Source organism: Heterocephalus glaber, unplaced genomic scaffold (assembly GCF_053883595.1).
Source record: "Heterocephalus glaber isolate CG9 unplaced genomic scaffold, H.glaber_assembly_v1.0 deba00000937, whole genome shotgun sequence".
NCBI lineage: Eukaryota > Metazoa > Chordata > Mammalia > Rodentia > Bathyergidae > Heterocephalus > Heterocephalus glaber.
In genome coordinates this window covers 297,584-321,994 of record NW_028258173.1, presented here as the reverse complement: position 1 = coordinate 321,994, position 24,411 = coordinate 297,584, and the positions used below count along the sequence as shown (strand labels likewise).

General features: G+C 54.2%; 1 protein-coding gene and 1 pseudogene across 3 annotated transcripts in view; both read left to right on the top strand.

Annotated features, from left to right (window-relative positions):
• Tbcd (tubulin folding cofactor D) overlaps positions 1 to 24,411 on the top strand; it is a 150,125-nt gene that overhangs the window by 81,494 nt on the left and 44,220 nt on the right. For all 3 annotated transcript variants that reach the window (XM_013078115.3, XM_004861054.4, XM_021241301.2), the window contains 2 exons: positions 15,175 to 15,331; positions 23,836 to 23,893. In XM_013078115.3, the coding sequence (XP_012933569.2) occupies positions 15,175 to 15,331; positions 23,836 to 23,893 (215 nt within the window). The remainder of the gene's footprint in view (positions 1 to 15,174; positions 15,332 to 23,835; positions 23,894 to 24,411) is intronic.
• On the top strand, positions 10,331 to 15,165 carry LOC106010719 (programmed cell death protein 5 pseudogene; annotated as a pseudogene).

Genomic DNA, 24,411 nt, shown 5'->3' with positions numbered 1-24,411 from the left:
GGCAGCACTTCTGTCTGTGGGTGCTGGCAGAGGCCAGCAGTGGGGTCCCCCTCTCCCTGCTCTGGAGGGTTCCAGGCTGCCTCTCCAGTGGAGGTCATGGCTTTGTGGTGCTCAGGACCCCAAGAATAAGACCAGGCTAAGAATCCTAGGGTCACTTGTGCTGCCCTCACCAGGTTGGAAGCATGTCCTTGCTCAGCCCCGCTGTCCGTAGCATCCCTCTGACCCACCCCAATGCCACATCAGACTGACCCGTTGCCAGTCCTGCCCCAAAGTCTGGTGTCTGGGCCACCATCCCTCATGGCAATGGAGCTCAGTGCTGCTGCTTCACGCCCTGCTGTCCCTGCCTGGAAGCCTCCACCTATCCCCCAGCCGGATGCTGCTCCTTGGACCCACAGTCTCACTCTCCGCCCGTTGTACAGCTTGCATTTCTTCCTTCAATGGCCATCTTGCGAGTTTTTCACCACACTGGTGTCACGCAGTGTAGGTGTCAGGGAGCTGATTCCAACACCTTAGTGGTGGTATTTACTGTTGGTTCAAGATTCTCCCTTCCAAGGTGGGGTCTCCACTCAGTGAAGGCTGAGCCAGAGGGTCAGATACAGGGCCCCTCAGCCTGCCTGGCTAACTGCCAAGACTCTGGGTCTGGCATTTTCTGAAACTTTGAGTCACCTGTTCTAGGGTGGTTTGTGACTGACCCGGGTTTCCTGTCTGTATGCAGGTGGTCTCCTTCCTCTGCAGTTCTTACCTCCCTGCCTCTTCCTTATGCAGTCCTTTTTTGATAGCTTCCTCTTATCTCTCTGAGAACTTCAGTGACAGTGTCTGGAAGGCTGGGTGGGTGGTGGGCCTGCTTTGTCCTGTCCTATGGGCTTTCTGTTTCCAGGCACCACATCCAGGGGCTTTCTCCCCGGGTGACACTTCCTCATTGACATGGTTGAAGGAACTGGAATTCTTGGGGGACCGTGAACTGGGACTCCGTGGTGTCTGTTGCACCAGGAGAGTTGGGGCTTCATCCCATGGGCCTGTGTGCTTCCTAGCTCCTGTGCCTTTCCTGTGGTTGCCTTCCCTGTCCTCTGTGACCCTAAGCTCAGGCCTCAGAAAGGAAAAATGTCTTTCCAGTTGTTTTTGGCAAGATTCAGCAGCCGTGTGTGTCCAGGTCACCACAGTACCCAGAAGTTTGGTGGTGGCACTTCCAGTCAGGAGGGTCCAGTCTCCCGAGCAGTGTGGTAGCAGCGGGCGATCCTCCGAGGACGGGTCCGTGCGGAGCCCCTGCCCATGACGTAGGTATCTGCGGCAGGTCTGTCAAGCCCCTTCACAGTCTTTCACAAGCCATCTTTGAAGACGGAAAGTCAGTCACGCTTTTGGCCTCAAGGAGAAACACAGTGGCTGCACTCTGACTCTGTGCTTTTCCCGGGGCTGTGTCTGGAGGGACGTGGGCAGGCAGGGAAGGTGCTGGGAACAGTCAGAGCAGGGCACTTTGGGTGTGGCCTGGCAGGAACACCCTGACTCTCTCAGTGCTGGCCTAGGGGTTGGCCTAGGACCCCGGGTGGCCCACAGCATGAGGTTGTTCCTCAGCTGTCTGCCAAGATGCAGGGTGACAGTGACCTGGCACATCAAGAAGCCATGGCAGGTGGCTGTGGCTTCCCTTCCCCACAGGTCCTGCCTATGGGACCAAGCAGGGCCGTGGGGTCTGTGAGGACCTCACACCTTGTCCTCGCTGTTTGTCAGGAGTCAGGGATGTCTGGCATAAGATTTCTGGGTCAGCCTTGCCCCACCTTCTTGTTGAAAATGCTGCTCAGCGTTTCTTCTCCCACGGGAATTGCCACAGTGAGACTCTGATTCCCTGGCACCCAGAGCTTTGGTCTTGAGCTGGCCTGGGGTGATGGCCCCCTTCCCTTGCATCCTCTGCACCCCCTGAATCCGCTGCCTCCCTCCCAGCCTTCCCTCTGATTCTGACTTCCCTTGGGGTCTTCCCTGCCCACTTTTCCTTCCTCCTTGGTTTCCTCTTTTCCTGCCCAGTGTCAGGGCTGGTGCTCCTATGGATGGAGGCTCTGTCTCCAGTGGTCTCCAGACTGTCCTAGACTTGGTTTTGCGCCCTTGGGTTGCTTAGAGCTGCCCACAGGGGCTGCCCCCCCCCCCCCATTCCTCGCAGCAGCTCCTTGTTGTTCCTCCCCCACCTTCCCTCGTGGCCTGGAGCCCATTCAGGAGCCAGCAGGCAGCTCCTGGACCCTCAGTTGCCTTGAGGTGGGGGCCCCTCCAGGGACACACATTATTTCTCATTTGAAACAAAATCTGAGATTTGAGTGGCTGTCACTGATTTTGTCAGTTAATAGAAGTGAACATGAGAGGGCCTGGCATATAAGAAAATGGGGGCGTGCTGTTGCTGGGCGTGTATTTTCCTGATGATGTGCACAGAGGACTGCACTTGTAACCTGAGGCTGAGCTGTGTAATGCCATCGCTTGTAATTGATTATTCAAATAATGCCACGGTTTGAGTTTTTATGGAGCTAGAGCCAAGTTCTGGGGAGGGGAGGAGATGGGAGACTGCCCTTCTCCCTGTGCCCCTGAGCTGTCTGTCTGGGATGGTGTGCACCAGCTCCGAATGTGGCCTGTGGGCAGCCCATGTACCGCGCTGCCTGCCCGGGCTGTCCCTCTGACAGCTGCTGGAAGTGGACTTGTGGCTCCTTGTGAGCCTCAGGGTGAGAGGTAAAGCTTTCCCCCTGTTTGTGTAACCAGCCCTGGTTCTCTGCCCCTTCCTGGTGTGGTTGGTGCCACCACTGTGTCCAGAGGGAAACCTGAAACCCCGCCTGCTTAGTTTGTGAACTTGGGCCAAGTTGGAGGCCTTGCAGTGGCTCTGCTCCCTGCCTGGCAGCACAAGCAGAGCATCAGCACTTGGAGCCCTCACCCGTTCTTCTTCAGACCTGCAGGCTGTCCAGGAGCAGTGGTGAGCCTGCGGGGTCTCCACACATGTGCGCAGCCAGGCCCGAGCTGTTGGGCAAACTGAACTGGTTGGTGAAGGAAACTCATGTAGGTCTCTCCTTTTCCTTTGTACTGTGGATCCGAGCACCAGTGAGAGACAGAATGAGTACCTTGATTAGCAGACTGCTGGGGAAGGTCTTCCCCAGGCCCACCACCCTCTCTCCTCTGCCCACTGTCTCAAGGGTGTGTCCCAAGTCAGTCAGGATTGGTCCCCTGCAACACACATCTTTTGTTTTTGTTTCTTTTCATCATCAGGGATTGTGCTCCAGGGCCTTCACGCTGAGCTACATTCCAGCCCTTTTTTTAGTTTTAAGTTTTGAGGCAGGGTCTTGTTAACTCACAAAATTGCCCAGGCTAGGCTCAAATTTGTAATCCTCCTGCCTCAGCCTCCCAGAGTGCTGGGATTACAGGTGTGTGCAGTATACCTGGCTGCAGTGCACACACATCTTCAGTCTTATTTTTGAACATTTCATTTGGCTCATGTCCTTGCTCCTCCTGAGCAGTGGTTTCCACTCCTTTCATTGCTGACTTTTTTTATCGTGCCTTTTTGGGTACTGTTATCTCAAGTTCATGTCCCTTTCCGAAAGTGAGAATTAAATGCAAGTTGCCCTTTATCAGACATGTGTTGTGTGCTAGGCATTGCTCTCAGCATAGGATCAACCGTGAATCTGCATGGCTTCCCAGGGGAACAGCCTTAATGAGGTGAGAAGGACTTGGGGGCCCAGAGTCTGCCTCCAGCCCCTTCCTCTCTGCACGGTGGTGCAAAGCGTCCTTCCACAGATATGATCACGGTACCCTGCCGGGGGCTTCGCATGCTGGTATCTTAGCCGGGAAGGGCCACTCTGCATGTTCGGAGATGGAAGTGAAGAGGGAGCTTGTTGGGGGGTCCTTCCTGGCCCCTGCAGCACTTGCACCTCTCTGGCTGGAGATGTGCACAGACTGGGTACTCACCACAGCCCCAGCTCCATTCCTGCATTTAGCTTGTGTGGTGCCCATGGCAGCTCTGGGCTGATACAGGTTCCCAAGTCATTGCTTAAACCATGAAAAAGCAAAAGTTAATAGGATAAATGGATAAACTGGGTGTTGTCCCAAGGGCTCAGAGTGCCCCTCTCCATTATCGATAAGCCAGTTAGAAAACAAAGCAGTGGATACACACACATGCACACTCACACCCACACTCAGTGTTACGTGTGATGTGTGTATATAATACCCTCCCGACCAGGAGTCATGGCAGCTGATCCTGTAGATTTGTGTGGAAGCCTACAGCTGGCAGCTAGAGGACGCGTGTCCTTAGGCACCACAACAGGCCTTGAGTGTTGAGGAATCACAACACGGGACCAATTCTCTGGATCACAAAGCAACAGCACTGGGAAGCTGAGGTACGGACTTTCAATTTGAAAATTGTTGTTTTGGAAGTGGTAAACTATTGATTTGGAAATTATATATGCAGTTTCTTCCTTCAGGGTTATCTTTATCTTTAGGCTCTGTTGTGAACATTTAAAGTCCGAAGTTAGTTTCTTAGCCCACACTAGGGTCATATGCAGCATACTGTCTCATCATCTGTGAAGTTTTTATTTCTTTTTGCTGAATGATTATTATTATTGTTGTTGTTTCGCAATCCTGGGAGCACCGAGCTACATCTTTACCACACTCCCCCTTTCTGAGCAGAATTTTGCTAAGATGCCCAGGCTGGACTTGAACTGGCAAGCCTCTTGCCTCAGCCTCCTCAGTAGCTGGGATTACAGGCATGAATCTTTCCCCCCTGTGTACAGAATTTCTTTTGCACAGTGGGCCTTTTTGCATCTCAGAGCTCCACTTTGGCATAGTTTTATGACTGCCCTATGGCTCTTTAGAAGTTCCTTCATTGAAAGGGTTTGTAGCCAACATCTTGTTACTACTGTTTGTCCTTTTAGCCTCTGTTCCTAGAAGGTGGTCCTGTGGCTGCACATTCCAGGTACAGAGTGACACTGCTGTAGTGGCCCCTCCTGTGCCAGGCCTGCTGGTGCCACTACCCCTGGCTCCTGGTCTCCGGTGGGTATGTGTTGTGGGGACAGGGCCCCTGTGGGAGCTCCTGGGATTTTTCTTGTTTCTGGAGTTTTACAGTTTGAACATATGTTTAGATTTCTGTTTATCTTGTTTATGTAGTTGTGTTTTCTGTGTCTGACTTAACATATTTCAGTAGGCCTAGAAAATTCTCATTCTGCCTTCCTGGCCCCTTCTTCTTCTGACTTTTGTGTTCCATAAACTCTCCAGTTCTATCTTCATTTCCACCAGATTGTTTTATCTGCTTTTCCTGTGTCAAAGCCAGACATCGTGTTTTTACTTTCAGTAACTTTGTGTATAGTGTGTTAGACTTATGTATATAATGAGTATTTAAACATGTCTAAAGTTGCCTGGCCATTTTTGGTATCTTACAGGGAGCTCATTTTTAATTGCATGTTTTGTTAAACATTTCATGCAGAGTTTTGCAAACTGTTACTTGAAAGCTCTGGTATCTAAGCCCCTTGCTGGTTTAGGTCAGGTGTGCATGAGTTTGTTTTCTGATGCCCCTTCCCCACGCCCCACGAAGATGCCCATGCAGGGAACTCTTCTGTCTTGCTTAGCAGGACTCCACTGGCTGTGTGGCCTGAGCACCAGACTCTGGTCTCCCACAGTTGTGGAGGTGGGTGCTCCTGGTCAAGGTGCTGGCAGGTTCAATGCCTTGAGGCTGCTTCTTTGGGCACTGAGGGCCCTCTCTGTGTGTCCTGGGGGCGAGTTCTCAGGAGTCTCTGGACACTAATGCTGTTTGCAGATCACTGGCCAGAAGACCCCTCCCACCACTGCTGTGAGGGTTAGGATTTCTGCATGTGAGTTTTTTTGGGGGGGACCCAGTCATTCCGACTGTAGCACCACCCGGTGGCTTTTCTCCTCCGGTGGTGCTGAACCCTGTCCAGACTGGCCCTGGACCTGCTTAGGTGCCACACTCGTGTGGGCTTTCCACCTCAGGGCCCCTCCTTATGTCACATGGACCACTGCGGCCCTGGCCCCTTGTTCTTGCCTCTCCATGCGATGGCTTCAGGACCGAGGGTCGGGAAGGGCAGATAAGGGGCTCTTAAAAAACATTTTGTAGTGACACTTTTAAAAAATTGATGTAAAATTTCAGATAAAGTTCACCATTGACCATTTGAAAGTAAGTAGTTGAGAGTGTCTGTTGCATGTGTGATGTCCACAGCTGCCTGTCTTCCTACAGAGAGCCGAGGCCCAGCACTGTCCACCTTGACTCCTAACAGTCTGTGCTCAGTCTCTCTGAGTTCACTTGTTCTGCACGCTCTCCGAGAGTAAAATCTCTACAGTGTCACCTCCTGGGCCGTGGCTTTTTGTACTGAGTGTGATGGTGTCAAGTCTCACTGTGTCTCAGGGTGCTGCTCCTTCTTAGGCTAGGTGCTGTCTCTTCGCTTGCACAAACCATTTTTATGTTACCACTTGTCGGTGATGACCTCCGGCTTTCCCCACCTCCTGGCTGTTGTGGACATTGCTGCTGCAGATGTTGTGCAGGTGTGGATGGATTCCTGATTCTGTTCTCGAGGTGATACTTGCTGGATTACAGGGCAATCCTCTGTAGCTGTCCACGTTGCGGCCCTGTTCCCCCAGCAGTGCATGAAGGCTGGTTTCTCTGTGTCTTCACCAATAACTTAAAAAAATTTTTTTTTGGTTCCGGGACTCAAACTCGGGAACTTGCACTTGCGAGGCGGCACTACTGAGCCAAATCCCCGGCCCTCACCAATACCTTTTTGAAAAAAATTATACCCAATCTGCTGGGCATGAAGAGGTGTCTCACTATGATTTTGATTTACATGTCCCTTAGTGACAGTGTTGAGCATCTTTTCATGTGCTTTTGGCTGTTTGTGTACTGGCCAATGTCTGTCCATTCTTTGTCCTGTTTTTAAACTGTCCTTTCATTGAATTGTGAAAGTCCTTATTATAGTCTGGATACAAAAACTCTTAAATGATTTGCAACTAGTTTCTCCCACCCTGGGGGTATTCCCTTGACAGCATTTCATGTTGTGCCATTTTAATGTAAAAGTTATACCGTTGTCTTAATTTTTAATTCTTTTTGTGCGAAGTTTTTTTGGGGTACAGGAATGTACGTATGCCTGTGTGTGAGTGTGTGAGCACATAAATGAATTCATACGTATTGGATTTTAAAAAGGTGTCCTTAATCTTTTTGCTCTTAAGTATTTGTAGTTGTTTAATTGGAGTTGAGGTTCTATATGAAGAATTTTCTGTTCAGGGGTTGGAAGATGTCAGCATGTCGAAGTGATGTGTGTCTCAGAGCCTGCAGCTGACCCATGTCCCTGGGGACTATGCGAACTGAGCCTTTACTGGGCCGTGCAGTTTGTCTTTGTTATTTTGCAGGTTGGGCTCAGCTGTGGACAGTGCCGTGTGGCTGGACGGTGCAGCGCACTTGGGGCGAGGTTCCCCACACCTTTCTACACCAATGACATTTGTACCATTTTGATAAAGGATGTTGGTGGATCTTCTTATGAAAACCCTTGCTGCCTGGTCAAGAAATCCCTTTCCTGCTAAGCTTTCCCCCGCTGTCTGAGTCCAAGCCTGGTGCCCCGCTGTCCTCCGTGTCTTGCTAGCTGGCCTGTGCCAGTGGTAGGAAGCTTGGCTGGCTGACTTGGTGGGAGCTGTGGGGCCGAGACAGCCAGAGAGTCCATTTCTCCCATTTCCCTTTTTTTGTTTTGGCACCTGGGATTGAACTCGGGTCCTTGCGCTTGCGCACATTTCTCCCATTTCTGGCTTGCTGTGTCCTCTCCACATGGCGCTGCAGGACTGGCAGCCCCTGCTGTGCCTCCCAGAGAGTGTGCCGGTGGCAGGTCTCCTGTGTTCTCTGTGTGTACTTTCACTCTTGCTGGCCCCTGTGGTGTGTGCAGGGCTGTGGTGGGAATGGGCCTGCTGTCCGAGAGCCCTCCTGGCCATTGCCCTGGACACGCGTGGCACATGGCCTGTGCTGTAGGTGTGAGTGGGTCCTGCATGAGGGCCTGGGCCACAGCCCCACTCCCAGGTCCAACCATGCTGTGTTGTGTGTGGCCTGGGAGGTCCCAGGGTCTCAGGGCTGCCCCACAACAACCAGCAACTCTTGGCTTTCAGGAAAAGCAAGTCTGGTGGACAGTGAGTGTTGAGCACTGTGCACAGTGTGCAGGCTGCAGTCTCAGGGCATTGAGCAGTGAGGGATCTGAATGAGGGCCTGTGGTGTGGACAGATGGTGGAAACTGGAATCCAGAACCTTGCCCAGGTGTCTGAGCATAGTAAGGAACCTGCCGGTCTTCGGGGAGCTGGCAGGAAGAATCCAGGTCTCACCTACCCAGGCAGTGGCCCAGTAGATTTGCAGACACGTGCGTGGTCTTTTTGGCAGGAAGAACTTGGGTAGCTGGGCTAAGACAGACGAGAGGCGTGTCATCAGCTGCACACCAGGGATTCGAGGCTTCTCAGATGTGCCTACCATCTGACCTTTGCCACTGACCTCTCCCTTGGCCCTGTGGGCTGGGGCTGCTGACTCGAAGCTCGGGTCAGAGTGTGTCTCGAGCACCGTGGTCATCAGGGTCCTCAGCTGTTCCACGGGCTGGAGCCAGCGACTGTCTTGGGCCCTGGTGCTCTGGGCCCTGGGGCTGGGGACCCATGGTCATGAGTCAGTGCAGAACTGGTCCTGACTTCCTGGTTAAGCCTTTAATCCTTCAGGACGCTTGTTTTTGCATCTTTTAAGTTGTTGTACCAGGCCACCCTGTCATTAGCTGAGGGTGTTTCAGTGCCAGCGGCACTGTGAGCTGAGGATCACACCCTTGCTCCTGGAAGTGCCTCCCCCTTGGTGTCCTTGCGTATATGTCCTGCCAGTGGCCTGTGGCTCTTGTCCCTGTGGTGGCTGCTGGTTCATAGTGATGGGGATGACCAGTAGAGACAGAAGGAGCTGTTGTCATTCTTGTGAGAGTGATGGTCCTTCAGAAATCCTGGGGACATTTAAACAGCCAAGAACAGGGTGAGTTGCTTAGAAAGAAATGGCCTCAAGCACAGTGAGTGGTGGGCAGACTTGCTGGAAGCCAGTGTCCCGTGTGGCTCTGAGAGCTGTGAGTGGCTGGATGCCCTGTCTGTGACTGAGGGTGGAGACATGCTGGTGGTTCTGCCGGCTGATGGCCCTTCCACAGGCATTTGTGGGGCCTCCTTGGAGGGCAGACTCCACCCCACATGGCGCGTTGTTGTGGCACCCTTGCTCTGGACCCCTGTGAGAGACGTGCCCCTGTGCTCCCCTGAAGGACACTCTAAGCTAGCTTGGCTTGCACAGCACAGGATGTAGTCCGTGAACATGGGTGGGCGGGCCTGTCCCGGGAGGCTGTCTGCTTGCCGTCACACTGACGTGGAAGAGAAGCCCTTCACTTACGCACTTACTTTGGCAGAGGCCTGTGAGTCTGCTGGTCAAGGGGCATGGTGGGAGGGACTCGGGTATCCCCGAAACGTCTGTTGGGTCAGTTGCCGTCAGTGGACCAAGGGGACTGTTTTGTCTCAGAGGCCATAGCTCACTTCTCTGCCCAGAGCTGTGCTGTAGATGATGCTCGAGATCCGAAGGGGCTCTGCCCTCCCTGCTGGACGGGCAGGTGGCCCTGACCTGTCAAAAATGTGGATGTCTTTTCGAGACAGGGTCCATTCTGTGTTACACAGACTGGCCTCAAACTTGCAATAACCTGCACCCAGGGTGAAAATTTATTTTTAATTTTTTTTTTTTTTTTTTTTTGGTACTGGGGATCGAACTCAGGTCCTTGCCCTTGTGCAGCAGGTGGCGAAACCACTGAGGTAAACCCCCAGCCCCTGTTTTGAATGTTTTAACAGGCTGTATTGAAAGGCTGGCCATGGAACCCCTCACACTGTGAGCAGCACAAGTGCAGGGTGCTGATGCTGGAGGGTGGGGGCTTCCTGGGGGAAGCACAGACTTGGACAGGCGATGTAGGGCCACCTGAGCGTGCCTGGATTTCCTACTGCCTGTCACATGCATTTCCTGAGCCTCCTGCTGTTGGGGACGCATGCAGACTTGTGCGTCCTGCTGCTGCATCCCCACAGAGTGCTAAGTGTGGGGTGGTGGCTGTGGGTTCCATGTGGCTGTGGGATGGCATGTTGGGTGTGGCGTGGCAGACGCTGCCCTTGGTAGTGGGTTAGCATGTGGTCAGAGGCAGGTGCAGGAATGCCTTGTCCTTTGGCTCCATCTTGTTCCGTGACTCAGCATTTCCGAAGGTCCCCCAGGTGACACGCTGCCTGACATGGACCTGTTTCCTCTCCTGTGCCCGCATTTCTCTGGTGAAGGACCTTCGCCATGTCTGTCTTGTGAGTGGTAAAGCAGAGGCTGGCCGAGCTGCAGGCGAAACACGGGGATCCTAATGATGCAGCACAACAGGAAGCAAAGCACAGGGAAGCAGAAATGAGAAACAGTGTCTTAGCGCAAGTTCTGGATCAATCGGCCCGGGCCAGGTTAAGTAACTTAGCACTTGTAAAGCCTGAAAAAACGAAAGCGGTAGAGAATTACCTTATACAGATGGCAAAGTATGGACAGCTAAGTGGGAAGGTCTCAGAACAAAGTTTAATAGAAATCCTTGAAAAAGTAAGCCAACAAACAGAAAAGAAAACAGCAGTTAAATTCAACAGAAGAAAAGTAATGGACTCTGATGAAGATGATGATTACTGAACTAAAAATGTTTGGAGACTGACACTTAATTGAACAGTTTTAGGGCAGAAGTTAAAACCTGTTTAAATGTTGACTTTGTTTTGTCTATATGCCTTTAAAAAAAATAAACTTGTTATGCAAAATAAAGTTGTTTTAGTATCACCAAAAAAAAAAAAAAAAAAAGAGACAGCCCCCAACCAGGGCCATGGAACCCTCAGGACACCTGGCTGGGACAGGACACCTGGCCCTTGGCAGATGCATAGTGGGACCGGGGCGGCGGTGGGGGGGGGCAGATTTGTGCACCTGCACAGACGTGGGCCTTCCCATGGGAGGGGAGTGGGGCCTGGGCTGGGTGGGTGCCTGAGGCCCCTGGGGAGGCAGAGCCAGGCGTCACCTGTGGGGTGTGCCCTGGGCCGTCCCTGGCCCTCTAGGGGAGGTGGGGTTCTTGTGTCTGTGCTCCCCCACCTATAGTGGTGGTGTCAGGGCCACAGTCTAGCGAGGGGCTCTGAGTGGTCCTGCCACATCCTGTGGGGTGTCCTGCCCCTCATTTCCTCCTGCCCACAGCCACCTCGGCGTGCGCACTTTTCCGAGCAAGCCAGACTGCATTCTTGAGGGCGGCATGATGGCTATTGGTACAGCAGTGCGTCCTGCGGCTCTGGGAAGCTGTGCGCTCCTGGGCCTGCGAGAGCCCCGCACCAGCCCTGCCGCGGGATAGCCCTCCCCACGTGGTCCAGCCTGTGCCAGAGGAGTCTGTCCCATGCTTTCCTCGGGGAAAGTGTCTTTGTTGCCACATTGTCCATCAGTGTGCACACTCCCCACTGCCCGGTTCAGGGTTCAGGGTTCAGGGTGGAGGGTGGAGCAAGGCCTCTGCTCCACACCGGCCCTGTGCCGAGTGATGGCTTGCCTCAGCCTGAGCACCGCTCAGTGGCTGCTGACGAGGGGTGACTGCTGGGGGTGGGGGTTGTTGTCTGCAGAGGATGCCTGGTCCTCTGTCCCTGGGCATCAGGCTCTGTGGACCTGTAGTGGGACATGGGGCTCCAAGAGCTGAGCTGCTTTTTGCCCAGAGGCTGCTTCTCTTTAGGCAGTTGGCATTCAGTCCGTGACTTGCTGCCTGGGAGAAGGGCACTTCGGTTACCTCACTGGGCTCTGGGTAGCCAAAAGGAAGCCCTCTGGGTAGGTAATATCTGACATGTACTTGCAGCGTGTAATTGGAACCACGAGAAAGGGTTTTGTTCAAAGCTAGTGAACAGTTTCCTTATTTTAAATCTGTTGGATCTGCAAAAAGTTGTTAGCTTTTGAATCTTTTCTCTGATAACAACTTTATATAAAATTTAGCATAGGGGCCAGGGATTTAGCGCAGTGGTTTCGCTGCCTGCTATGCAAGTTCAAGGACCTGAGTTCAATCCCCAGTACCTCCCCCCAAAAATCAGCACAAAGAGGTTTCTGGTCCGGATACCCCAGCCTTGGGCACGCCCATTTCCAGGTGCCACCAAGGCTGGCCTGGCCTCATCTCCTGCTGTGGGTGTGTCAGAGCCGGCAGCCAATTTCCCTTTTTCTGGTTGTGGGGTCTGTCATCCTGCTGCCTCACCAAGCTCCACTTTCTGCAAGTCAAAGACCTTCCCACTGGCCCATGGCGCAGCTGGCCTCTGGTGTGCGGGCCTCGTAGGTGGCTATGCTTCAGCCTCTGGTGTTTGCCGGGGCCTGTAGCGGGTCCTGGGGTGGGTTTTTTTGAGAGTGCAGGACAGTCGTGAGGACGTGTGACCGGGTAGAGGGCCTTCCTGGAGACATGGGCCAGCGCTGGTAGTACGCCATAGGCCTGGTGGGCGTCTTGCTCTCTGCTTCTTTGACTTAGCCACCTGGCTGCCCAGGACTTGCTGGACAGCGGTCAGGATGCACTGGGTGTCTGAGCCCTGACTCTTGCCCCCCTGCACAGGCTGGCTCCCTCCAGGCAGAGATATAGGCCAGTCCGGCACCAGTGGGTTGGAGGGTCCTCCCAGCCTAGAGTGTCTGTATCTGGACAGGAGCTGTTAGCAGATACAGACCTGTCATTTCTGATTCTCAGGGCTGGTTTGCCTTCCTAACCAGTGCAAGGGGCATTTTGCAGAATCATCTCACTCCAGCCTGGAAGCAGAAACTCAGCTTCCCTGCCAGGCCGCACAGTGCTGCACAGGCTATTCTTGGGTGGTGCTGAGCAGCTGCCTCTGTGGAGCTGGTGAGGGAGCCTTGTGGAGGGGCTGGGACTGCTGACCCTGGCTCTTGTAGTTGTCTGCTTGGAAATTGATTTTGTCCTGAGAACAGTAAATTGACACTCGGAGAGGGCATCTAGGTTTCCCCGAGGCCATGGACTCACCAACTGGCCTTGCCCAGAGCATCTGGGGAGCCCCATAGGGGGCTCCAGAGAGTTGGGCCAGCAGCAGCTGCACCCCCCGCATAGTGTCACTGCCATTTAGTGTGGATGGGCCGCTCTCTTCTCACTGAGTGAATTTGAGTGACACCAGCACACTAGGAGTAATTCCAGGTCAGCTGAGCTTCTCCAGGTGGGACAGCGAGTGCCTTGCCAGCATTGCAGGGTTATTTTAGCTCCAGGTTAGGTCATTGTTAGACGTGCCTACTGCAGCTTCACTGGGTTTGCCTTTTTACAGCTTCTAGGAGCAGGATGGTGCTATGTGGAGAAGGTAGATGTGAGGCATTGGCAGGGACCTTGGTGCTCCGCAACCCAGCTCGGCCTGGGCTGCTGGCTGCTCATGAGGTCACTTGGTTTCTCGGCTCCCTCCCCTGTGGGGAGGCCCAGTGCGCACTCTGCTGTGGGGGTCAGGCAGCAGGGCGAGGCGGGTGGGGGCTCTCGAGAAGGACCTGGTGAGTTGGCTTGTGTGGGCACATGGTGCCTTCTGGAATGATGGGGTGTGTTGGGCAGGGAGAATTGGGGTGCAGAGTGGCTGCTGGGATGGGATGTGGAGAGGTCAGGAGCGGCACCTTTGGTGTGACTGTTACACTCTGTTGTGCTGCAGCAGGCACATGGGAGACAGGCTCTGTCTCAGACCCCCTGGGTAGCCTCCTAGGTGTCTTCGAGGGACTGCAGCATATGGGGGGAAGGAGTGAGACTTGGCTGGGGGCTGGGCCTTGCTGGGGTTCAGAGCAGGGTGAGGGGAGGCCAGGCCCAGGCTGAGTGGCCTTGGCATCTGTGGGAACCCACCCCAGAGTCCCTTTGCTTCCGCAGGACCTGCATGGCCCTGGCCCTCAGCTCATCCTGTGTGGAGACCTGGCCAAGGGCCTCCCTCCTGTGGAAGTGGACGTAACTAACATCACAGTGTCTATGAAGCTTTTACTTTGGAAAGTTCATTTTTTTTTTTTTTTTGGTACCAGGGATCGAACTCAGGACCTTGCACTTGCAAGGCAGGCGGTGGAACCACTGAGCTAAATCCCCAGCCCTTTAATAGTTTTTAAACATTGATGTGGGCTATTTGGTATTCTTTATGGCATCATAGTTGGTTATTTTTAATCAGTAATTTGGAACTTTTTGTGTAGTCTTTCAAAAAATTCTATTTGGTGTGACTGTAAAAAAAAATTACTATTCTGTCCTTGAATTAACCTTTTTGGTTACTTTTTCTTCTTATGATTACTTTTAAGAGGCTTGGTTCGCTTACAGAATATTTTAATAAGCACAGTTTATCTTCTTTTCCAGTACTGGGGTAAACCCAGGCCCTTCACACTGTGTGATGGCCTCTGCCCTTTAAAATTTTTTAAATTTTGAGACAGGTTTTCGCTAAGCGATTAAGTTGCCCAGGCTGGGCTTGAATTTGCAGTTCTCCTGCCTCAGCCTCCCAGAGTGCTGGGATTCAGGCATTGCCACGTTTGGCTGGCTTGTCTTATTTTTAACTAATGTACATGCTGCTAGCATGGAGACCCTCCCCGGATACTTGAGGACACAGCCCTAGTGAACAGAGCAGGTAATTGCCGAGGCAGGGGTGCTGTGCACTCCCGGATGTTCCTGAGATCCTCATCAGCACCACGCTGTGACATCACTCACTCAGTCACGCGTCTTCACAGGGCCCAGACATGCTTTCTGCAGTGCACCTCATGCTGCTTTGGTGGTCACAGTCATTTCAGATGGTGAGACCCACAAAGCAGCCCAAGGTTGCATTTGCTACCTCGGAGTCCTTGAGCCTGAAGCTCTAGGTGCCATGCATGGCCTCCCTCCCTGGAGGCTGCCAAGGCCCTGCTGCCAGAAGGCAAGGGTTAGATCCTTCTGCCTGATCTGGGGTCACCTGGGGTCCCGGGAAACTCAGGTCTTTCCTGTATCACATGAGGCTCCCAGGGCTCAGGCCAGCCTCGGTGCTTGGAGCTCAGCAGGGAGCTTGTGCCCTTCTGAAGGAGCTGCTGTTTCCCTACCTGACTGTCACCTGCTGTGAGGCGTGGGCTTCCCTCTTCCCCGTGGGATTTGCTCCCGCAGTCATGACTCTGTTGGTGCTGCACCGTGACATGCCAGCCCTCACTGTCTGTGTCTCCTGCAGTGGTTGCTGTGATCCTGAGGGCTGTGACCTATGAGGAGAAGCGGGGCGCCTTCAGTGTGGGTGCCAATGTGAGGGACGCTGCCTGTTACGTGTGCTGGGCCTTCGCGCGTGCCTACGATCCGCAGGAGCTGGAGTCCTTTGTGGCTGCCATTGCCAGGTGAGCCGTTTTGAGGGTACTGTGTTCTTATGGGGCAGGGGTCCTGATTTCAGGGCTCAGTGGAAGGCAGCGCCCTGACAGCCCCTGACGTGAACGCAGGTTCTGGGGAGCAGTCAAGGAAGCACAGTGGGGAGGGGCTGCTCAGGAGAGTCGAGAACAGAGGTGGCAGAGGTGGGGTGGTATTCTGCCCTGGTGCTGTCTGGCCCTGTTTCCTGGTGTCCACAGACTGTTGTGTCATGCAGCTTCCTCCGGGAGCTCTGTGCAGAGCAAGGTGCCCTGGGGAGGGAGGCCTCACCAGCAGGTGACTAAGTCACCGGGAAAATGGGGATCCCAGTGCCCATTGTGGCTGTGGTGGAGTCCCAGGGCGGGACGCAAGGCTCCTGGGCAGAGGCTCCTGGGGGAGATCTCCAGCCCGTGCCATCCTGCCTGGCTCTGAGGAGTTGGTAGTGTTTTGGAAGGATACAGAATAGCAGTGTTCTGGTGTAGCAGCTTCTCAGTGTGTGTGCTGGTCTGATCTGTGACTGCTGGCTCCGGCCGTGGGGAGTCCTGGGGGCTGCACCCCGCCTGCGTGGTGACACACTGAGGCTCACCTGGTAGCTGACTGGAGAAGGAACCAGGTGACATTTGAGTCAGGCCTGACGCTGTGCCCTGTGATCCCAGCTACTCTGGGGGCGTGGAAAGGAGAATCACAAGTTCAAGCCCCATCTGGGCAACTTAGCAAGTCTTTGTCTCAAAATAAAGGGGGTAGGGTTGGGCATGTAGCTCGCTGGTGAGCGCTTGGCCTTGCCCAGCATGTGTTGTGTGTGGTGTGGCTCAGTGGTACACTCTTGCCCAGCGTGTGCCAGGCTGCACCTTGTTCGGTGGCCATGCTGGGTCCTTTACACAGTGCCCAAGAGGATGTGTGACTGTGGTCAAGCCCACCAAGCAGGAGGACTCTGCCTGGGGCGCTCTGCCCCTCCGGGGTACCCTAGGTGCCCTCTGCCTGAGACCCTCCTGGGTACTTCTGCTCAGGCCTGTGGCTGTCTGGCCGTCAGCACCTGTGGGACAGACACTGTGGCTCCAGGGTCACACCAGGGTGGGCTTGGGTGCTGTGACTGCAGCTGTCTTCTCTTCACAGGTGTTTCTCTGAATCTTGCATTTATGAGGCCTGTGTGCACTGCATTTCCTGCAGGGCTACACTGGGGTCGTGTCTCCCAACCTAGGAAGCCGCAGAGGAGGCTCCTGCCCCTGCCCTGGGAGATAAGGCACTCCTGAGGGAGCTGCAAAGGTGTCTCTCCTGCCTGTCTTTTCTACGTTTGAGAGGGTCAGTGGGCCACAGGGCGCTCGTGTTGGCCGAGCTTGTGGAGAATGTCTTTCCTGAGGCTAGGGAGGCCCAGAGTAGTGGAGAGCAGGTGTGACTGTGCCTCTGTCCACTATCCCTGTGGCCAGCTCTGCCAGCTGCTGCTCTGCTCTGTGGACAATAGTTTGGTTGTCCATGCTGTTTTGGGGAAGGGTCTTTCTGCCACTTTGTCTTGCTCCTCAGCTTCCTGGAAGCTGACCCAGTAACCAGGGAACAAAAGAGAAACATTTTCCTGTTGTTTATATCAACTGTCTCAGAATAGCGAAACTTCTCTAGGTTGGTCGTACCTGGCTCAGGGTCCGCAGCACTCTGTTGGGGGAGATGCTGCAATGGGGGCAGAGAGCCAAGGGTCTGCTCAGGCCAGGGCTCTCTGTCACTGTGCGTGTCGGTCCTGTTCTTGAAGGGTGTCTCGGTGCACTGAACCATGGAAAGGGTTTCCTGGGTCCTGCGTGCTTTCTTCAGCTCCTGAACTGATATCACAGCGCACTGTGACCTCCACAGGGACTTTGGGAAGGGTGGCTGGTGAGCGGGGCACTGGGGGGGGGGGCTCTGCCCTCCAGGGACATTGTCTGGAGTGGTGACTGGTGCATGGGCGGAGGGCTGGGCAGTGGTCTGCCCAGGGCTGTGTGGACTGAGCCTCCCCTGGGGTGGCCGGAAGACTGGTGGCCAGGAAGCTGTGTTTCTGAGCTGGCCTGGGGCTGACACTGTAGCCAGGTGCCTGAGGGTTTAGGAAGGACTCAAGTCTCTAGGACAGCCATAACGTCCAGAGCCAGAGGGTGATTACTGTGTGACCATGTCCTGCCTCCATCTGTAGAAACTCACGTGGGTCCAGGGGAGCCTTAGCTCCGTGAGTGCAGGTTTACCAGCCTGCTCCATCTGAACAGCCTTTGGATTTCTTCTGCTTAGCCCAGGAGTCAGCAGCAGTGCTGCTGCCTGTGGAGTTTCTGCTGAAGAAGGCCCCTCACCCCTTGGCCTGTGCCCACCTGGTCTGGTCAGCCCTGTCCTTTGGGGCTGTGCCTGCCAAAGGTTGCAGGCTGGTTTGGCAGGTTTGAGGGGAACCTGCACGCCCTGCCCTCCCTGGCCGTCCAGGCTCCAGGCATCTGGCGGGGGAGGCAGCAGGTGAGTCAGGGAGCACTCTGCTGGCCTCCCTGGCCGGGAGCTTGTGCTGCTTGCCTGGCCGAGCTGAGTATCGGTTGGGGTGTGCCTCCAGGCCTGCCCGGCTCGGCTCGGCTTGGCTCGGCTTGGCTCGGCTCAGCTCGGCTCAGCATAGCATGAGTGACCACACTTTAATTAGCATCTTTTAAGTCCATTAATTCTGGCACTGGATAAAATCTTGGTATCTTTACTTTCACAAACTCTCCAGAGTATCCTGTAAAAGTAGACAGTTGAGATGAAAATATACTTCTCTACTTGGAATAGGAATGTCTGACAGGAAGAGCTGGGTGGTGACTGAGAGCAGCCCAGCTTGGGCCCCTGCCCTTGTGCCTCCTGGGTGCTAAGTTCTTGAAGATGTCGATGCGAGGCACGGTGGTTCACTTTCCTGACTTTTTGCGGAGGAAATTTGTATTAACTGCCATCCTGCCTCACTGTGAATTTGTAGTGCTCCTCTCTGATTTATTATTTTTATTTGTATGTTTTTTTTTTTTTTTTGGTACTGGGGATCGAACTTGGGACCTTACACTTGCAGGGCAGGCGGCGGAACCACTGAGCTAAATCCCCGGCCCCTTATTTGTAGGTTTGTAGTACATAATTGGTTACATTCATGTGAGGAGTTGGTACATGTATATAACTCATTTTAGTTCTTTTGACCCCCCTTCCCCCAATCTGATGTGCAAAAGATTTATCTCCCTACTTTCTATTATCCATCTTAAGGAGTTTTTAGTCAGATTTTTTTTTTCCAGTACCAGGAATCAAACTAAGAACCGTGCGCTTGCCAGGCAGGTGCGGCACCACTGAGCTAAATCCCTAGCCCTAGTCAGATTTTTTTCATGTTTTGAAGTTGTGTTGGTTGCTTTCGAAAACCCATCTTTCCTCAGCCTTGTACACAAACAGCTTGGTGGTGGTGGTGGGGGGACTGTGGCTCCCGGAGCCTGGGGTTTCTTGAAAAGCAGGTGTGCTGCAGCACCTGGGAGACTTGTGCTATGACAGCACAGCGGCATGGGTGTTCATTAGCTAGAAAATTCCTTCAGACCAGTGATCAAAAGCTAATTTGCAGGAAGGACAGAAAGGGATTGGGCTCTGCTGCCAGCATGCTCTGACCATCGCCTTTCAGCGATTTCCTCACCTGAAACTCTTTGGTAAGCTGAGCCCCAGCTGACGTGAGCTCCCACCCCTGCCCCGGGCAGCTCCTGACTCTGCCTCCGCAGCAAACCGGTCTGGCAGCGTGGGCTGCAGGGGCCAGGGATTGGTTCAGTGAGATCTCTTCCTTGAGGGCAAGATTGTCCTGAAAAATCAGGAAATGGCATTGCTCAAAGCTATGTCTTGTTCTCCCTGGGCTTCTGAGGCCCAGCTTGTGAGGGAGACACTGGACAGCCTTGTGCCACCCAGAGAGGCAGTCCTCGTGGTGTCTCCGAGTGACCCAGGAGCACTGGGCACTGTTACTTCCTGACAGGGTGCTGGCTCTTCTTACGGTCCCGGGACATTCAGCCAAAGACAGGGCTCAAATTTTACTTGAGGAAGTATGTGATTTTCAGTTTGTGAAAAGATGGATGGATACTAAGTATAGTGTTAGTCTGGTATTAAATTGTGTTTTTACTTCAGGGCTGGGAATGTAGAGCGTTTACCCAACCTATGTGAAACCCTGGGTTCATCCTCAGCACTGAAAAAAAATCAGAACAACAGGATTATTCTTGCTCAGTTGAAAGCAGGGTTTTGCTTTTGAGTGTTGTAGAATATTGCACAAATAAGAAAAGCTGAGTTAGGTGAGCTCTGTTTCTCACTGGGCTGGAGTGGGAATATGCAGAGCTGTGTGCTTCCCTTGATTTCAGGGCCTGGGTCTGTGCTGGGTGGAGGCACACCGCAGGTCTTGTCCCAGCAGCTGTGCCTGGGGCTGTCCTGGAGTCTCCTCACCTCCCTGAGACTGGGTAGAACCCTGGCTCTTGCAGCCGTCCTGCTGGGGTGGTGGAGGCCTGGCCTCTGGAGCAGTGGTTTGGGGAGGTGCGTTCCTATTTATATATGTAATGAGTATCGTTAAACCTATTTGTATTTGAGACATACATACTAGTATTTCTAGATAAGCCAGTTGTGTTTTTTCAGTGTGAAAGTAGTTTTTAAAAATTGAGTCCAAATCAAAATACTCTTCAAAACCCTGTTGCTACTGTGGACACACACTTGTCATGGATTAACTTGGAAGCCTGCCCTAATGGAAGCAGTGGGTCCAGGCATTGTTACGTTCACTCTGTGTCCTGTGAAGGAAATCTGATGAAATGTGTGGATGAGGCAGTAGCTGTTGTGAGATGTTTACCTGAGGGGAGTGTGTGCCAGGCTCTGTGCTCAGTCTGGTCGCTCCCTCCTCAGGGATCTCTGTGGACCATCCTCAGCTCTCAGCTGTGGCTGCTGTATGCTAAAAGCAAGGCCGCCTGTGATCTCACCGCCCAGACTGCTGCCTGTTGCTAGGAGCGGGCTCCCGGGGCTTCTCTGAGCACCAGACTTCATCTGGTGATTGTGCATGGGTTGGTCCTGCAGCGGCTGCCCTGGCAGCTGGAGGAGTCTCCAGGGTGGGGATCCTGATCTCCTGGGCTCCTGGGTGTTGATGCCAGGCACAGGGAGCGCTGTGTGGAGGGAATGTGTGCCGGCCCTTGGACCTGGGATGGGTGGTGGCACCAGGCAGGGAGCCCCACTTGCCCTGCAGATCGCATGTGCAGCCACAGAACTGCTTGTGAAGATTTTAGGAAAAAGGTGGCAGGGGTGGAGGCCTTGGGGAGGGCCTGAGATACTCGGGCCAACCCAGGAGACTATCCAGGGCTCAGCCTGCTGGGCTGCATCGTCTTTGGCTGAGGCACTGGGCCCACAGGGGCCTGGGGTTCTCCGCAGTGGCCGTGGCCAGCCTGCCTGGGCAGGGGTAAGGGTCTGCAAGCACAGAGTGGAGGCCCTGTCTTGCTGCCTTCAAAGGGTGGTTGAAGTGACTGGAGTCTGGGACAGGTGGCAGGCTCTCGGTAGGGTGGGAGAGGTGGTTTAGGGCTGCTTCTCGTCTGCTTGGTCCTCTTGCTGGTTCAGGTTCCCATGTGAAGTAATTCTGCACAGAATGGATGGATGGGTGACTCCAGGAATTCTGTGTGAAGTGTGAACTTTAATGGTGATCATTGGAGCCCACATTTCTTGGTGGCAGATGTTGAATGAAAGCAGAAATTCTTAGTTGATTTCTTTTTTATAGAAAACACAACTTTATGGATTTGAAAATGCAAATCTCTCATTAGAATGTAAGTATAATACTTAAATTTGTTGATTCTGAGAAAGTATGTAGGGTACCAGACTTGTTTTGTTAAGAGCAGCAGGTGTGCAGCTCTGAGTCACTGGAAGATCACATTTACCCAGGGCTCAGCTTAGTGACGTCTGTGACTCCGTTCATAGAAGCCACTGTGCCACCCTGAAACAGAAGCCACCTTAAGATGTCCGTGCTAGGCAGAGATGAGTTTCCTGCAGTTCGAGGCAGGTTCTCCCTTCTCATCGTGGCTACCATTTGCTGTGTAATAAGGAGTTCAGAGAGGGGAAGACTGGCCTTCGGTGACTCACTGTGCTTTAAAAGCCACATCCATCGCGTTCTGGCAGTGAGAGCGTGAGACACAGTGTCTGGGAACTGTCCCGGCCCCCAGCAGTGTCAGGCAGTTGTTCTTCAGAACTCTTCTAACTGAATCACTGTGCACTTGATGAAGCCCAGAGACTGGAGTCCAGGGGCCCTTCCTCGCTCCCCACTGTGAGCTGTGCACTGACCTGCAGTCCACGCGCCCCACCACGTCCACGTGTCCTCTGCCCAGTGCACCCAGGGCCCAAGGGCACTCGATTGTATCTCCTTTGTCCCCTTCACTCTGCTATGGCTCCTCCATCTTCCCTTGTCTTAAATGACCTTGGGATGTTGTTAAAAATGACTGTTTTATTCAGATACAATTCACACACCATAAAACTCACCTTTTACAGTGGCAAGTGGTATGGTTCAAAGTTGTGCAACTTGCTTCACTGTCCAATTCCAGCATGTTCTTTCTCCCCCATGTTTGTAAATGGCCACCACCCCACCTACATTCTGCTGTCTGTCCTGGCGATGACACTGTGGCAGAATGACCAGGCGGGCTTGACAGGGAGTGATATGGGGCCATACCTTCCCATGTGCCATGTTGGGTACGTGGTCTCCACCAGCCCTGGGCTGAGGACTTTGGTCACCTGGAAAGGCGGGGCTTGCTGGCAGGGGTCCACTGGAGGTGACTGTCCTTCTGTAATTACGATTGTGCCCGGGGCCCCCCAAATCCCTGCTGCCCAGGTATGCCAGCGAGCTTCCTGTCACTGACAGTGATCAGTGTGTGAGGAGAATAGGTTTATTTTGGCTCACAGTAACCCTCTCCCCCCACCCCTGTGTACTGGGGACAACCCAGGCCCTCCTGCATGCTGGGCAGGCGCCCCTCACTGAGCTGCTCCCCAGCCCTGCCTTACGGTTTCAGAGTTCATCTGTGGGCAGCTGGCTCATTGCTCTAGGCCTGTGTCAGCACAGCGGATCATGGCAGGAGCATGTAGTGAAGGCCTGCTCATCTCATGAGAGTGCTGGCCCGCTGTCCACAGTGTCCTGCTTCCTCCACTAGGCCCCAGGTGGCTCCACCACCTCCCACAGTGCCATGCGTGGCTAAGCCTTCAGCACTTGGGCTGTGGGGCACACTCCAGGTCAGACTGCAGTGCTGGATGTCCCATGCTATGTGGACTGAGGGTGATTTTCTGTATCCCTCTTGCTTGGACATGCATGTCCAGGTTGCAGGTGCTGCCACCATTACTCAGGTCCTCCAGCTTTGGCTGTCCCCAGCAGGCGCCCATACCCTTTCATCAAGATGCTGCTCTTACTGTCAGCACTGTCTTACTTTCTGGTCCCACAAGAGGCGCTGTCCTGTCCTGGCCAGTAACCAGCTCCTCCCACCAGGTGATGTTTGGAATCCAGGACTCGGGTACCTGGTCCTCCTGGGACCCCTCCATGTGCGGGTTGATGGCCCCATCCACGCACACTGTCCCCACCCCAGGTGCCTGGAGCATGTGGTGGCCCGGAGCAGGGAGCTGGGAGTCTGGGACCAGCCCGGGAGTGAGGGCTCCATCTTGTCTCAGCTCTGCAGCCACGGTCCCTGTGTCTTCCCATCCCACCACCCTGAGACCACACCCTGGGAGCTCAGAGGGATGAGGGGCTGGTGGAGAGAAGAAGCGTGTGGAGTGGGGACCTCTGGGTCACCAAAGTGGGTTTGAAAAGGCTCTCTTCTCCCTGTCTGTGGCATGGGGCAGACTGCAGCTGCCTTCTGTGCTCCGGAGGTGTTTCCTGGCCACCAGCACATCTGCGGTTTTTTTTGTTACTATGACAAATACTGAAGCAGGCTGCTTTACGAAGAAAAGGTTTATTTGTCATCACAGTTTTAGTCCGAGGTCAGAGGCTCTGTCTCGCGATAGGTTGCCTGCTGCTGGGTGGTGGACATCAGATGGAGCGGTGCATCTGCTCTTGCCAGTGTGCCTCTGTGCGTGTGTGTACCTGGTGCACGTGTGTGTGTGTGTGTGTGTCTTTGTCTTTTGCACGTGCATCCTCTTCTCATGCCAGGAGGACTCAACAAGGAGCTCCACCCTGCAGCCCTCTTGTTGCTGTGGTTAGATGTGGACCCACCAGTGGGGGGTGCCTGGCTGGTGTGTGCTGGTCCTCTGTGGCTATGTCTGTCTGCTCCTTGAAGCTCATGCTGCGGAAGGCGTGGGCAGCTGTTGCCCTGGTGCCTGGGATCAGCCATGTGTCTGGGCTCTGCCACCTGTGGCTTTCATCAGACCTGGGTTTGGCCAGCCTGGGGGCGCTGATGTCTGGGAGGTCACGGTGCTCTCATGGCCCCAGCCCTCAGGTGAGCAGGTGGGTTGTGAATGAGCAGAGAGGGAGAGAGGGCTCCTGGCATTGTGCAGCCTGCCTCACCTTGGGCTTCCTTTAATCGGCCATGTCCTCTTTCCACAGTGCCTTGGTCGTCGCTTCAGTGTTCGACCGGAATGTGAACTGCAGGAGAGCGGCCTCGGTAAGTGTTTTGTTCTCACACACTCGCTCTGCCGGAGGTGTGGCCGGCCCTAACTGACCCTGGCGGCAGTGAGGGCCTCAGTGTCTCTTGGGTGGGACTATGTGAGGAAAGCAGAGCCAGCAGTTCATTTGCCTGGGTTTCCTGGGAGAAGACAGTGGGTCTTGTGCATCTGACATGTCCGGGCTGTGGGACAGGCGCCCTGGGATGGGGCACAGGCACCTGGAGGCAGGACAAGCCACGGGGCGGCGGGGGTGGGGTGGGGTGGGGTGGTACCCTTGAGCCTTCAGGGCAAGCTGTTGCTGAGCCGTGCTCAGCTCTGCCACCTGGCCATGCTGGGTAGGCCCCTGGAGGGGCCTTCATACACCTTGGCTGGAGTTCGGAAGTGGGGTCCTTGGAGAGCTGAGGGCCTTGCCAGTTCTGTGGTGACCTGGAGAGGTGCCAGCACATCCCCCTGCCCCACTGCCTGCCTGGGCTGGCTGTGAGTGGTGAGGCTCAGGTCTCTCTCGGGGCTCCTGCAG